Here is a 13,780-nt window from a genome sequence, read left to right on the forward strand (position 1 = left end):
CACAGGCTCCTTTGTTAACCCAAGTGTGCCAGGTGAATATTATGGTTATGCCATGATATGAAAAAAGTTTAGAAAGCTGAAGAAAGGATAATGTGTTTGGTTTTTTTATGGGACTTTTTGAAGCTAAACACTACTTTTTAAGATTCAAACTTTGATTTGGGATATAAACTTAACACTGTATACAACTCATTTGATCCATTCACTTGCTTCTTGAAAATTACTTTCTAAAGAACTGTCACCTTTGCTTAAATTTTCTATATCCATTATAGAGATTTCAGCTTCCCTTATTTTCTTCTAAATGATGGATTATTTGGAGAAACATCCAGAATTCATTCTAAATGTCATTTCTTCACATAAATCATCCAGTTGGTCTTTCCTCATTAAACATCCTTCAAACCAAACATCTTCATACATGATAGCTAAAGGTAAGTGACAATACAGTTTTTACTGACATGATTTAATCTCAGGTCATGCAGTTTCAAAAGAATCTCATCTTTATTGTTAATAAAGTACAGTCCATTCTATTACAGTAAGACAGACTTACAATTATGTTCTGTCTGAATATGGTCATGTGTAGTAGTATAACTACATCTTTTTTCAGAACTGATTACAACTTTAGATACGAGCCAAGTTCCAATGTAATTATTAGTTTAACCTTCTCTGAAACAACATTATAAGGATTCAGAATTAGGTGTCCTTGTTCTACAACACATATTTCCTCTTGAATCTCACTCCCACCTGCATTGATGAGCAGCAGACTTGATTTTTATTATGTTTATAGAAATCAAGGTGATTCACCTATAGAGGAGGTCCTCTGATGTTTCATCAGTTATATCAAATTCCACTTTAACTTCTGATCTTTGTAATAGCCAGACAGTTCTTGACTTTGCTGATCTCTGCTTAGAGATCTTACATGGGGTAATAATCTACTTATCATCCAAATATGAATACTTAAGAGGGAAAGGGGACACCAAAAATAATTAAAATTATGATTTTTAAAATATGTGTTTATTGGCCAACAAAGAAGTTTGCCAAATTAATAAGCCTATAAAATCATTCTATTCAAAAACTGTTTTCCAAAACTAACATTTTAGCTAACTTACAGTAAGCGTTAAGCCTAGACTGTCTCAGGGAAATTGGAATATAGCTAACCCTATTAATATATTACACAATAAATGTAACATTAAATCAGGATCAAAAAGTACGGTCTAAAAACGAATCAAGCTATATGGCCTAGGCCTGGACTGCTTTATTACTTTAATCACTATTTTTCCTCTGTTTTTCTGCCTGATATACTGATTTCAACTTTTACACTCAGCTACACAGTTATACATTTATTTTGGTTTTATGCCCCAGTGCAGACAGCTCCGCTTTTAGATCGTCTCCATGGATTATGTAAAAAGAAGAAAGTGCTACATATTCTCCTTAAGCTAAAACACTAATTTTAGGGCATCAGTTACATCCAAAAGTGTTTTATTTAAAATTTGTTATGAATTAACTACCTTCTAGAGGCTTTTATGTAGATAATATTTAAATAAGAAAAAACTTACTACTTTGTGGACCATAATTATTTTTTGTAGTAGGTCAAACAATATCACAGTGGAATGTTAAAAATATTTCCATTACAGCCAAGCCGAAAATACTTTTTTCAATTCTTGAAATATCACAGAAATGCAGTCATCAGCTTTATGCAATTAACCATATATATTTTCAAAAATTTGCTTATGTTAGTACTAATAACTTTCTTCTATAAACCAACAGGCTTCTTATACATTTTAACTTGAGTTAATATTCCAGTAATTACTTATAAAATTAAACAGAACTCTGTACTAAGTTTTGCTTTTTATATAAAATATGCTTCTGTAAAATAAATTTTATGGAAATTTATATATAAAAAATTAATGCAGTAACTTCAATTTACCAAGATTGAAGACTCTTTATGAAAGCCTTTATAAATTCCTTAAGTGACTTTTAAAGCTAATGAAAAATATGCTATATAGGACATTTTGTATGATGTATCAATCTGATTCTGTCAAAAAGTCATAACTTACCATAACAAAAAAAAAAAAAAAACTGAAAAAGCACCCATCATGCTTTCCTATGTATTGCTTGCATTTAGAATCCTGAATAAATTATTTAAATATAGAATAAAAATATAGGTCTTCCTGGCCTTCCCAGTTAGCAAGAACTTCAATGCCTTTTGATATTTTTTAAAATACATTTTAGATGATAGCTAAGAGATCTATGTAAAAATAAGATTCATCACAGTTCTTCAAAGATACATCATGTCCAACAAAACAGCTACACTTCAGAAAAAAATGTAAAATATAGCATTGTGTATTCGTTATGCAATTCATAGTAAAGTCTCTTAATTTGGAAGTATAAAAGCTTGTTTCAAATGTGATATGAGGTATATAATTTATCATTATCCAATCTTTGGCATTTTAGCTAACAAGATGGTATTTGCTTTGGTTGTAACTACTGTCAAGGGTATTTAACCTGGTTTCTGCAGGCTTGTTAGGAAAGATATAAGAATACAGTAAGAAATGTTCGGTAAATTCATAGAACTTAAGTTGTTAATAAGTGGATAAGTCTTATTAAGTTCATTAAGTTCATTTGCATTAAAACTGTATGTATGAAAAAGTTTCAGTGTTTGTAGCCTCTAATAAAATTCTCTGGCTTTATTACTATAATAGTTCATTCAAATAAAACTTTTGAATATTGACATTTTCATGTTTAGAGATACATATGTATTTAAACAATTAGTAAAATATCGTTTAAAATACTTAGATTCATGAATTTATGACTACATACTTTCACTTAAAATCACATACTATTTGATTCTAGAAATTGGAACATCATTCTAAAAATAAGAAACAAGGAAATAAGGACAAACAAAAATAGGGACTATATAGTTATTTAAAATTTTAACAATTTGCACCAGCACACATAAGCAAGTTTAGGATAATAAGAAACTACTCAAAACACAAGTGAAATATACCATATTTCACAAAAAAGGTAAGTATATTATTCTGAATTTCTCTTTTGGCACTCACCATTTTCATAATCTAGCTGTCAAGAAACAGATTCCTAATCTTGAAACACTAACTGATATATTTTAGTTCAAGGTTCTTATTTGGACTTTTCATCTTCAGATCTTTAAATCTCATTATACTACTTCCTCTTCCCCACAATACTTAAAACAATGCCCTCAGATTATACACATTGATTGATTGTGGTGTTGGTACTAAAGGTGATGCTAAGGCTTTGGCATTAACACAAGATTGAGTCCCAGGCTCTCATGTTTTACAAGTTGTACAACCCTAGCCAAGTTGCCTAACTTCTCTGTACCTCAGTTTCCCATTACCCAATTTATTCCTAGTGTTCCATCATTGGAACACCAAGCATGTGGGAGTTATTTTATATCCTGCTGCTCACGGTCATCGCCAAGGTCTGATTGCAAAAATTCAAAAAATTGCAGCCGGGTGCGGTGGCTCACGCCTGTAATCCCAGCACTTTGGGAGGCCGAGGCAGGTGGATCACGAGGTCAAGAGATCCAGACCATCCTGGCCAACATGGTGAAACCCCATCTCTTTAAAAAAAAAAAAAAGAAAGAAAGAAAAACAAAAAATTACAACCTCAGGTATAAATGGGTTAAATACAGGAAGACTACCTCAAGGGCTGACAGGAAAAATAAATGAGAGACCACAAATAAGGAATACAGAACTATTGGTTCTCTCCCCTCAACTTCACTTATTACTGAACAGAAAACTTGGCAAAATTATGGCCATGTGATTCCCCCCTTTTAATAACCCAAAGAAGACTTACTGAACAGGTATATTTGGCTGACAATTATATTAAAAAAGCAAGGTGTTATTTTCACAAAGTTATAGATGGAAAAAGACAAAGTTTTAGAGTCCCAAAACCTTGACTGTCATAATTTTTTTCCTACACTTAGTGGTAATGATACAATTAGTAGTAAGCATTAAAGACTGAAATGCTAATGTCTAGTATGAGTTGCTATACTTTTACTGTCATGGGTTTTGTTTTGTTTTGTTGTTTTTTTTTTTTTGCAGACTTGAACATTTCTTGTAATTTTCAATCTTAGCTTTTTACGCTTTGAGGCAATGTGGTTAGATCATACAAGTTTATAATTGTAACTTTATGCATTATTCCCTTTATATTCAATTTCACTTTTTTAGTAATGGTTTCCCCCAGTATAGATTGTATATTAATATTGCTATACCCGCTTTCTTTTGGATAATATATGCCTAGTGTTTCTTCCTATGTCTTATTTTCTTCTATGTTTAAGTATATCCTTTTTAACTACATATATAGCCAGCTTTTTAAATTTAATTTTGGGCAGTTTGTCTTTTGAGAAGACTCATACGAAGTTTTATTTTATTACAATTACTGACCTGTTTGTATTTATTTCTGCCATTTTATTGTGGGTTTTCTATTTACAATATTTTCCCTTTTTCTTTGCCTCTTTTTTTTCCTTCCTGTCTTCTATTGGATTTCTCCTTCCTTGCTTCTGTTGGATTGTTTTCTTTCACCTCTCTTCATCTGGCTTGAAAGAAATACATTCTAATTGTATTCTTTTGTGATTAACCTACGATGTATACCATGTTTATTAACTTTATATTTTTAATATTTATAGCTTTTTAACCAATAGAAGCTTCTAGATTGGTTTCAAAGGAAGCCAAACTACTGAAGCTGTTTTATTTAATGTGGTCCAAAAATATTTTAATCAGGAAAAAATGTGTAATTGGTCATATTTTTGTGGAATGTATTAAGAGAATAATATGATGATATCAACCTATAGCAAACATTATCTAGTTTTTGAAGGTTCATTATCATATTAAATCCCATAAACAATTGATTCTCAACTAATGAGGGGTACATGCACAAGGCATGGCCTTAATAGTAGTAGCACAGAGGTGTTAGTACCATTTCTCCCACATCATACTCTAAGAAAGGTGGTATCCTCCATTTCCATAGTTACTCCTGGTCTGTCTCTTCAGCTTACCCAGTGAGTCTTTCAGGCCCTCTGCAGATACTTCATCCAGAAATGACTCAAGGGCAAGGCTCATCTCTCCTTGGAGGCATAATTTTCTTCCTGCAGATGGTACACTTGGTTTCCTGAAACATCTTGACATCTCACACCATCCTGTTCTTAAGTGAGGAGCAGTGGACTTTAAAATCCATGGTGAGTAAACTGTGCCATTAGCTAAGGGGATGAAATTCAGTTCAACGCCAAGGATGAAACATAACTACTATGCCTTGCTTACCTTGGTGAACATCCAGGTATGGCTGAACCTCCCAACTGGTACTCATCAGAAGAGGCATGGTAGAGGATATATTATTTCTAGTTGTTGGGGCAATAGGAAGATCTTGGCGTGTAATTCCTCCCAGTTCCCTTCCCTCATCATGAAAAGTATGTAGAAACTAGTATGATACAATCCTAAACAAAGTATTTAAATAGGGCCAACTGTTTCCTGCTAGGTAGTTCCTTTAATTGAAAGGATCTATTCTGGGTAACCCAAAACTACCTACTAAAGAGAAGAAGTTAATTTCACCTCTAAATTAGTTAGTCCCTTCCCCTCTGCTTAAAGTAGTTATTGGTGACATAGGAAGGAAGCCTAACCTGGGCTTCTCCTATCCTCTGTCTCCAGAAAGAATAAGATAGTCTTCTTAAAAGGTTAAAGTTCCCATTAACCTTAATTAACTTGATTGTTACTGTTAACAACCTCAAAATTTGGTGTGTTCCTCTTGATAAGAGTTAACCAATCCTCTCCAAACTTCCTGCAAGAGGAAGGGACAGGGTGAATATTGTAGTGCTGAAATTACATATATTATCTTAGTTTTACAAGAGACTCAAGGGCTTTCTTCTAGAATCTGTGCTCTTGGTTACCCCTGTGTCCTAGCTCCTCCCAAGCTCTCTGAACTAGTAAACCATTGCTGCAAAAATAGACAAATTGCTGTCAATATGTCTACACTCTTTTAGGTCCATTGATACTCACTTTCTGGCAAAAGACAAGGCAAGGACCCACCAGCACCCCAGGCCTCACTAATAGAGAGTTGTTCTATTATCCAGTAGAACTATGGATCATAGGGTATTGCCTCTGGGAGGAAATTACAGATTATCATACGTCAGCTTTATGGACCAATAAGATACTCAGTCAGGAGGCGTATCCTCCCCATAACTCAAGGTTACACTAACGCTAGCCAATATCACCACTACATACTTGGTAGAAGTGGGGCAGTCAGAGATCAAGAAAACCATCCCTACCATAATGCCCCAAAGAGGAACCTGTCGAATGCTTGGGACTGTCATTTGGTACTACTTCATGATGATGTCATCCTCATTGAGGGCTCACAACCTGACCAACTACTGGTTTCACTTCAGTTTTGAAACTTCCCAGAGCTAAAGAGCTAAGTCCCAGTCACAGGTACAGCCTTGTGGAGTGGGGAGTGGGGGAAAAAGGGAAGACCTGTGTCCCAGTGCCCATGTTCCAGCCTAGGCCTGTCTTAAGTACTCTGGCATCAGCTTCATATTCAATTTACAGAGTCCACAGATTGAGAGAAATAATGAGGTCTACATGCAGAATAAACTGAGGTTTCAATAAAATCAGAGATTATGTCTATTTCTTGTTCCTTTCCATAGCCACAGGTCTTCTGACTTCTGAGGTGTCTTATCTATGAGTTCACTTGTGAAACACCCCTCCAATATACAGTGGTGCCACTTAAATATAAATTGCCCCTTCTCACATGACTTCACAGAGAGGATTATAGTATACTGAGTGAGTTGACATCTTTTTTTACTCTCCTAACGTAACACCACAAATACCTGATCTAGGCAGTGCTCTATGACCTCCTGCAATACTGCTTCCAGGAACATACCAAAATGAATATTTAAGAACTTCAAGGGTAGTATTTAGAAGACAGTTACTTTCTGGTGAAGGGATCCAGAAAAAAAGTATAACGTATTAACCAGATAAAGTATTAACAGTGCTGGAGTAGAGGATTCTACAAGTGTATTATCTTCTACCAGAAGTGGTTAGGATGCCTCCTCTTGGAAGTACATACCCTCCAGTTTTCACCTATTCTCCATTTGCTATTCTTAAACTAGTGGATCAACTCAAACACATCACTGAGTACCCAAAGAATATTTGCTATATCTATTGTGCCTCCTACAGAGAATCCAACTGGTTCATCTTTAATTAATCACCACAGAAGTCAGATCCAACTTACCACACATTCCTCCATTAAAAATATCCTGTCTTGGCCGGGCGCAGTGGCTCACGCCTGTAATCCCAGCACTTTGGGAGGCCGAGGCGGGTGGATCACGAGGTCAAGAGATCGAGGCCATCCTGGTCAACATGGTGAAACCCCATCTCTACTAAAAATACAAAAAATTAGCTGGGCATGGTGGTGCGTGCCTGTAATCCCAGCTGCTCAGGAGGTTGAGGCAGGAGAATTGCCTGAACCCAGGAGGCGGAGGTTGCGGTGAGCCGAGATCGCGCCATTGCACTCCAGCCTGGGTAACATGAGTGAAACTCCATCTCAAAAAAAAAAAAAAAAATCCTGTCTTTGTAATAATTACACCCTGTCCTATCTGGTTCCCCTATGTTCTTGTGCCCTCCAGTACCACAAACATCCATAGCCAGCTAAGGGCCTGTACAACTGACAGACTGCACTAAAAGAACTCTATTGACACCCTCCAGCAAGCAAATGTCCATTGCATTGACTAGCGCTAGGGTATAAGACAGATCATTCAAGTGAAAGACACTGTCTCCATCCATGGTAAGAACTGTAACACTGCTATAAGGGCTCTTCCACAGCAGAGGTTATTATCTCACTGGTTTTCAAATATGTTTTTCTTCATCCATGTAAATAATCTTTTACCACTCTCTGCTCTATCCCTCTGTAGGAAATATTATACTTTATCCTATGCCCCAGTAGTCTGTGCTAATAACCCCAGCAGTTCACTTAAATATGTCATGTGGAAAGTTCAGACTTATGAACAGGGAGGGTCTGAAGGCACATTTGTGGAAATAGTCCTTCCACCTTTAGAAAGACTTCAAGCATTCTAAGCAATGTTCCAGCTACTAAAAATTCCTCATTTTGCTGATTAATAAACAGAAACTAGAACTGAATGATGGTACCTAAAATAAATCTAGGGGAACTACCAGTACAACAGTTTAATTCACTGTGAGCCCTCTCTACTTGCCCATACTTAGAATGAATATTCTCAGGCAAGTTCTCATTTTGAACTTTGGCCCAGCTGTCCAATCACCTATGAGACAAAACTCTGGCTTACTATGTTGTAGTTACTGTATAAATTGCTACATCTTCTCTGTGATGCTGTCTTATGGAGCCTTGGAGAGAACCCTAAATCCAGTACGAGATTCCTGGAGCATTGGTCACTCCCTCCTTTCACCATCACCTTCAACAAATGCAACAGAACAGGTCTGAATAAGGTACTTACAAACTTTTAAACTTTAATAACTTAAGTTAAAAGAGCAAAAGCAATAATCAGTTAAAATTACTTAATAAGTATATTAACATTTTAATAACAATTACACAAATTCTATATTGTATTATAGATCCTGATCAAAAAAAATCTAAGAATATAAGAAATATAAAGAAAATATTGCCCTTTTGAACTATTTACAAATTTTTTAATCATACACGTAACCTAATGTTATTAAAGTTTAAAACTTTAACATACGAAGTGCCTCAAGAGGGTTTTATAATTTATCATATAAACAACCTGACACATTTACTTATTCACTTGTTAAACATTTAACAGAATAAATGTCATTTTTCAGTAGTCTGAAAAAGAACAAAGATTCTAATAAGTTTTGGGGGTGTTTTGCTTTACATTAAAAGAGTAGTGGTTGCAGAGCTATCCCTCATTTTAAGAAAAGCAATAAAAATGTAAAGATCTGCAAAATTAAAAAGCAGAAAACTAATTTATTCTAAATATTCTGAAACTGCAATCTTTAGTAATTAATGTGTGAGACTAGAGCCATCTACCAGTTGAAGTGTGATGTTACAAAATCCAACTGTTGGATAATTAACAAAGCAGGGAGCCCTAGTTGCAAGAACTTAAATGGGGATGCACAAGGGCAAAAATCATCTGGTCTAGGACACTGGTTCAGAGGTTTAATAAAATATTCTCTTTTTAATCAGGAAACTCAATATGTGTAACAAAATAGGGTCCCCCTGTAAAAGCCCCTGTAAGGGGCCTCCAACCCTAACCCTCAATGAAAGGAGTCACTGCACTAATTAGCCTGAGAAGCAAAGGCCAGGCCAATGAGAAGCCACGAGAGGTAGTTTGGTTTGGAAGGAGGCACAAAGAAGAAACAGCATTAGCAACACTGTCTCTTACCCATCTTTCCCCTCAAGACATCTTAGACACACAGTGCACAAAGGACAACATTCAACAGTCACAGAGAAATGAAGAACAGGGGTAGGCACCTGAAAGGCTACAAACCTCTTTTCATGGGGACAGTTTATGTGCTCATTTGATTCCACACTAGAAACACTAGTCTAACTTTCCTGAAAATGAAAAATCAAAAAAATAATGTTTTGACCACAAACCGATGAGAACTGATTTTCTAGGTCCTGTGGGCTTTCACCACCCAAGTCCTAGACTGGTCTAGTTTTGGAAACAAAACCCCAGTTTCAGGTCCCAGCCTCCTCCCTTCAAAGGGGCATGGATGTCCATAGAATCGAGGCAAGAAATAGAGCTCTCCAAGACTCCTCTCTGAGGCAGAGACCCCCAGCCTGGACAGCAGCTTGTCAGCTAGGCTTGGGGTGACAGGCTGCAGCAAGGTCCCAAAGACTCGCAAACATTCCAAGGCCACATGAAGCACAGTACCCAGCCAGGGAGCATCCACTGGGCTCTCCCAGTTCAGCTTCCATGGTGCATGCCTTTGGACAAAACCATTAGTTTGCCGGACGCAGCTGGAAACGGCCTCTAGAGCCTTATATATCTGAAAGTTATCATAGTGGTCTGCTACCTGCTTTGGCAAAGTGGCCACTGCACTCACCAGAGCATAATCCTCTGCCTGAGCACGAACTGATGGCCCCACCAACCCTGGCTCACTGGGGAAGCAGTTAGTGCAGAAGGCCGGGTAGGTCTCAGAAGGATTTATTCTTTTGGCAGTGCATCGGTTCAAGAGACCTCCCAAGGCATCTGCAAGCTCGGAGTTCAGCAACTTAACCACCTTTTCATCATAGTAGTCACAGTCCCAGTTGGGGACGCCCTGCCGAAGGAGAAAGTAGCGGAAGCCATCCACAGTATAGCGGTTAAGGCACGTCCTAGGATCCACCACGTTGCCCAAGCTTTTAGACATCTTTTGGCCACAGACTGTCCAGTGGGAATGGACATAGATGCGCTGTGGTGGGCTCATGCCAGCCCCTAAAAGGAAGGCAGGCCAATAGATGGCATGGAATTTGAGGATGTCCTTACCTATGATATGAGAGGTGGCCGGCCACCAAGATTTGAATTCAGCATTCGGGTAGCCAATTACAGTGAGGTAGTTGACCAGGGCATCCAGCCATACATAGATGGTCTGCGAGTCATCCCCGGGCACGGGAATGCCCCAGTGCAAGTGGCTACTTCTGCGAGACACGGATAGGTCGGGCAGCTCCTCGTCCAACCACTGTAGAACTACGTGATGGAATGGTTCGGGGGTGATCGCCTGAGGGTTGCCCCGCAGCCACCGCTGGAGTGGCTCCCGAAACTGGGAGAGCCTGAAAATGTAGTTTTCTTCCTTGGTCCAGGAGACTGGATGCCCACTCTCGAGAGACACAGGAAACGAATCCCCCGATGGGCCCGGCTGCCAGGTGACCTTGGCTTCAGGCAGGAAGCACTCGTCGGAGGCGCAATACCAACCTTCATAGAGGCCCTTGTAGAGCAGACCCCGGGACTTAAGCACCCCCCAGAATTGCTGCACAGCCATCCGGTGCCGGGCCTCCGTGGTGCGGATGAAATCAGTGCAGGAGATACCGGCCTCCTGGAAAAGCTGCTGGAACTGCTCAGAGACTCGGTCGCACAGCTCAGTCGGGGCCAGGCCCGCAGTAGCTGCTGCCTGCTGAATCTTCAGCCCGTGCTCGTCGGTACCAGTGGAGAATCGCGTAGCAGCCGTGCTGGGACTTCGGAGGCGACGGTGACGGCAAAGGGCGTCCGCCAGGAGTGCCGAGTACAGGTGCCCGATGTGCGGCGCCGCGTTCACGTAGAAAATGGGTGTAGTGAAGTAGGCGCGCCCATCACTAGCATCGTCGCGGGCACTGAGAGAGCCCGAACCGTAGTAGCGTGGGCCGAAGTCCTCCAGGAGAGAGAGCCTACTAGCCCCCGTGCGTTTTAGCAGCCGGAGGACAGATGGTCGCAGCATGGTACAGACCTGCCCGAAGCGGAGGCGGCGGCGTTCTGACAGCACGTGTGACAGGCGCACGCGCAGCCAGGTCGCGCCGCGGCTTCCGGCCGGAAAGCCAATGAAACGCAGCTCCGAGTGCCCTCCCTCACCGCTCCTCCCGCGCCTGCGCCCGCCCCGGGTCAAAAGCCGCGGCGCCGGAGGCGCCCTGCGGTCGGTGGCTGACCGGAAAAATACCTCCTAGCTACCGCGTTTAGGAGAGGTTATGAAAGAAGACGAACCTCTTTGCCTTTGTATAACATACTGTGTTTCCTGCTTGGATTGGAATTTTTTTTTTTTTAAGACGGATTCTAGCTCTGTCGCAAGGCTGGATTGCAGTGGCGTAATCTCGGCTCACTGCAATCTCCGCCTCTCGATTCAAGTGATTCCCCTGCCTCAGTAAACCGAGTAGCTGGACTACAAGCGCGCACCACCACGCCCGGCTAATTTTTTGTACTTTAGTAGAAACGGGGTTTCACTGTGTTGGTCAGGATGGTCTCGATCTTCTGACCTCGTAATCCGCCCTCCTCAGCCTCCCAAAGTGCTGTGATTACAGGCGTGCCTGGCCTGGATGGCAATTTTATATTTATGATCTGATGCCCCCTCTAGGCTGAGCTGTTTGTAGGCAAGAGTTTTATATTGAGGCGTTTGTGTAAACCCCGTCCGCTGGCATACTGCAGGACAGAGTATGGCTCTGCACATGCCCCAGTCAATACCTAAAATGTCATCTAAATTTTATCTCAGAGCCTAAATCAATCTGGAAGGGAAGGAGAGAGAAAAGAAGAAAAATCATTACCTGCAGCACTTGAGAGAAGGATAAGAACTGAGAGAAAGTAAGAGAAGTCTTTTCTCTAAACACTTTTTGTCGAATCAACAAAAGTAGATTTGTGATCTGCCAAGTTCTTGCCAAAGTTTGAGATCCAGGAAAGTGGAGTACAATATGCTGTCACTGAGCACATAAAGAATAATTTTCAAATGTATTTCTCAAAAATAGTTAATTTTGTTAATGGTCTTGAAGCTCAAACAGTGTTTTTCAAGTTTGCTTTTAGTAATGGAACCCTAGAATATTTTTTAGGGGAGGAAACCTCAGGAGCCCAGAATTGAATTAATGTTAATCCGTGGTTCATAACACACTCTCATCTTTGATTTTTTTTTTTTTTTTTTTTTTTTTTTTTCATTTAAGTGGCATATACGTTTAATAATAAAATAGAATGGAGCAACTATGAACCTATAACCCAACCTAAGAACTAGAAATGGTTTCAGAGTGTGGTCCCCAGAGCAGCAGAACTAACAGCACCTGGAACTTCCCTCGGTAGACCCCACCCCCACCTACTGAATCAGAAAACTCTTGGGGTAGGGCCCAGTAATTCAGATTTTAAGGTGATTCTGATGCACATTAAAGTTTGAGAAATACTGAACTAGAAAATTACCATTGATTTAGATCTGTGTGCTCCTTTTCTTCTCATACTGTCATCCTCATTTTCCTGAGGTAGTCATTGTCCTGAATTTTGTTCTTGCACATTTGTGTTATCACATACATAGTATGTCTAAGTAACATATTGTTTAATTTTGCTTATATTTAAATATTCTAAAAAGGATGTAATACTACATATAGTCTTCAACTTGCCTTTTTATTCAACATTTTGTTGCTATATTAATCCATGTTGTTGCATGTAACTGCATTCATATGTTCTCAATACATGTGGTTGCATGTAATTCATTCATTTTGACTGCTGTATGAATGAACACATAAGGTAACTTGGATCTGATTTCCTTAGTGATATGATGAAAGGTGGACCAGTGTAATTCTGTATAAGAGATACAAAGAGTTGGCCGGGCGTAGTGGCTCACGCCTGTAATCCGAGCACTTTGGAGGCCAAGGTGGGTGGATCACCTGAGGTCGGGAGTTCAAGACCAGCCTGACCAACATGGTGAAACCCCGTCTTTATATATATATATATAAAAAAAAAAAAAAAAAAAAAAAAAAAAAAAAAAAGAAATACAAAGAGTAACTTCGGATACTAAGTTGTTGTGCTCTATTTTATCCAGCAGTTTAAGAATGACCTACAGCCATCTGGTCTTCAACACAGTTGATAAAAACAAGCAATGGCAAAAGATTCCCTATTGGTGCTGGGGTAACTAGCTAGCCATATACAGAAGATTAAACTGGACCCCTTTCTTATACCATATACAAAAATCAACTCAAAATGGATTAAAGACTAAAATGTAAAACCTAAAACTAAAAACCTTGGAAAGTAACCTAGGAAATACCATTCTAAGCATAGAATCTGGCAAATTTGTTTAACCATTGGAAAAATAACTTAGGATTATTTTGAAAAATGAAACGCTCATAT

The 13,780-nt window shown here is 39.1% G+C and overlaps 1 protein-coding gene across 1 annotated transcript; it reads right to left on the minus strand.

Annotated features, from left to right (window-relative positions):
• Positions 1-8,747: 8,747 nt before the first annotated feature.
• On the minus strand, positions 8,748-11,504 carry MARS2 (methionyl-tRNA synthetase 2, mitochondrial). Its single transcript, XM_032278766.1, has one exon. It carries the CDS (start codon positions 11,406-11,408, stop codon positions 9,627-9,629), a length of 1,782 nt encoding a protein of 593 aa, XP_032134657.1. The 5' UTR covers positions 11,409-11,504; the 3' UTR covers positions 8,748-9,626.
• Between the last annotated feature and the right edge of the window lie 2,276 nt (positions 11,505-13,780).

Source organism: Sapajus apella, unplaced genomic scaffold (assembly GCF_009761245.1).
Source record: "Sapajus apella isolate SASKATOON/1434 unplaced genomic scaffold, GSC_monkey_1.0 scaffold10, whole genome shotgun sequence".
Classification (NCBI taxonomy): domain Eukaryota; kingdom Metazoa; phylum Chordata; class Mammalia; order Primates; family Cebidae; genus Sapajus; species Sapajus apella.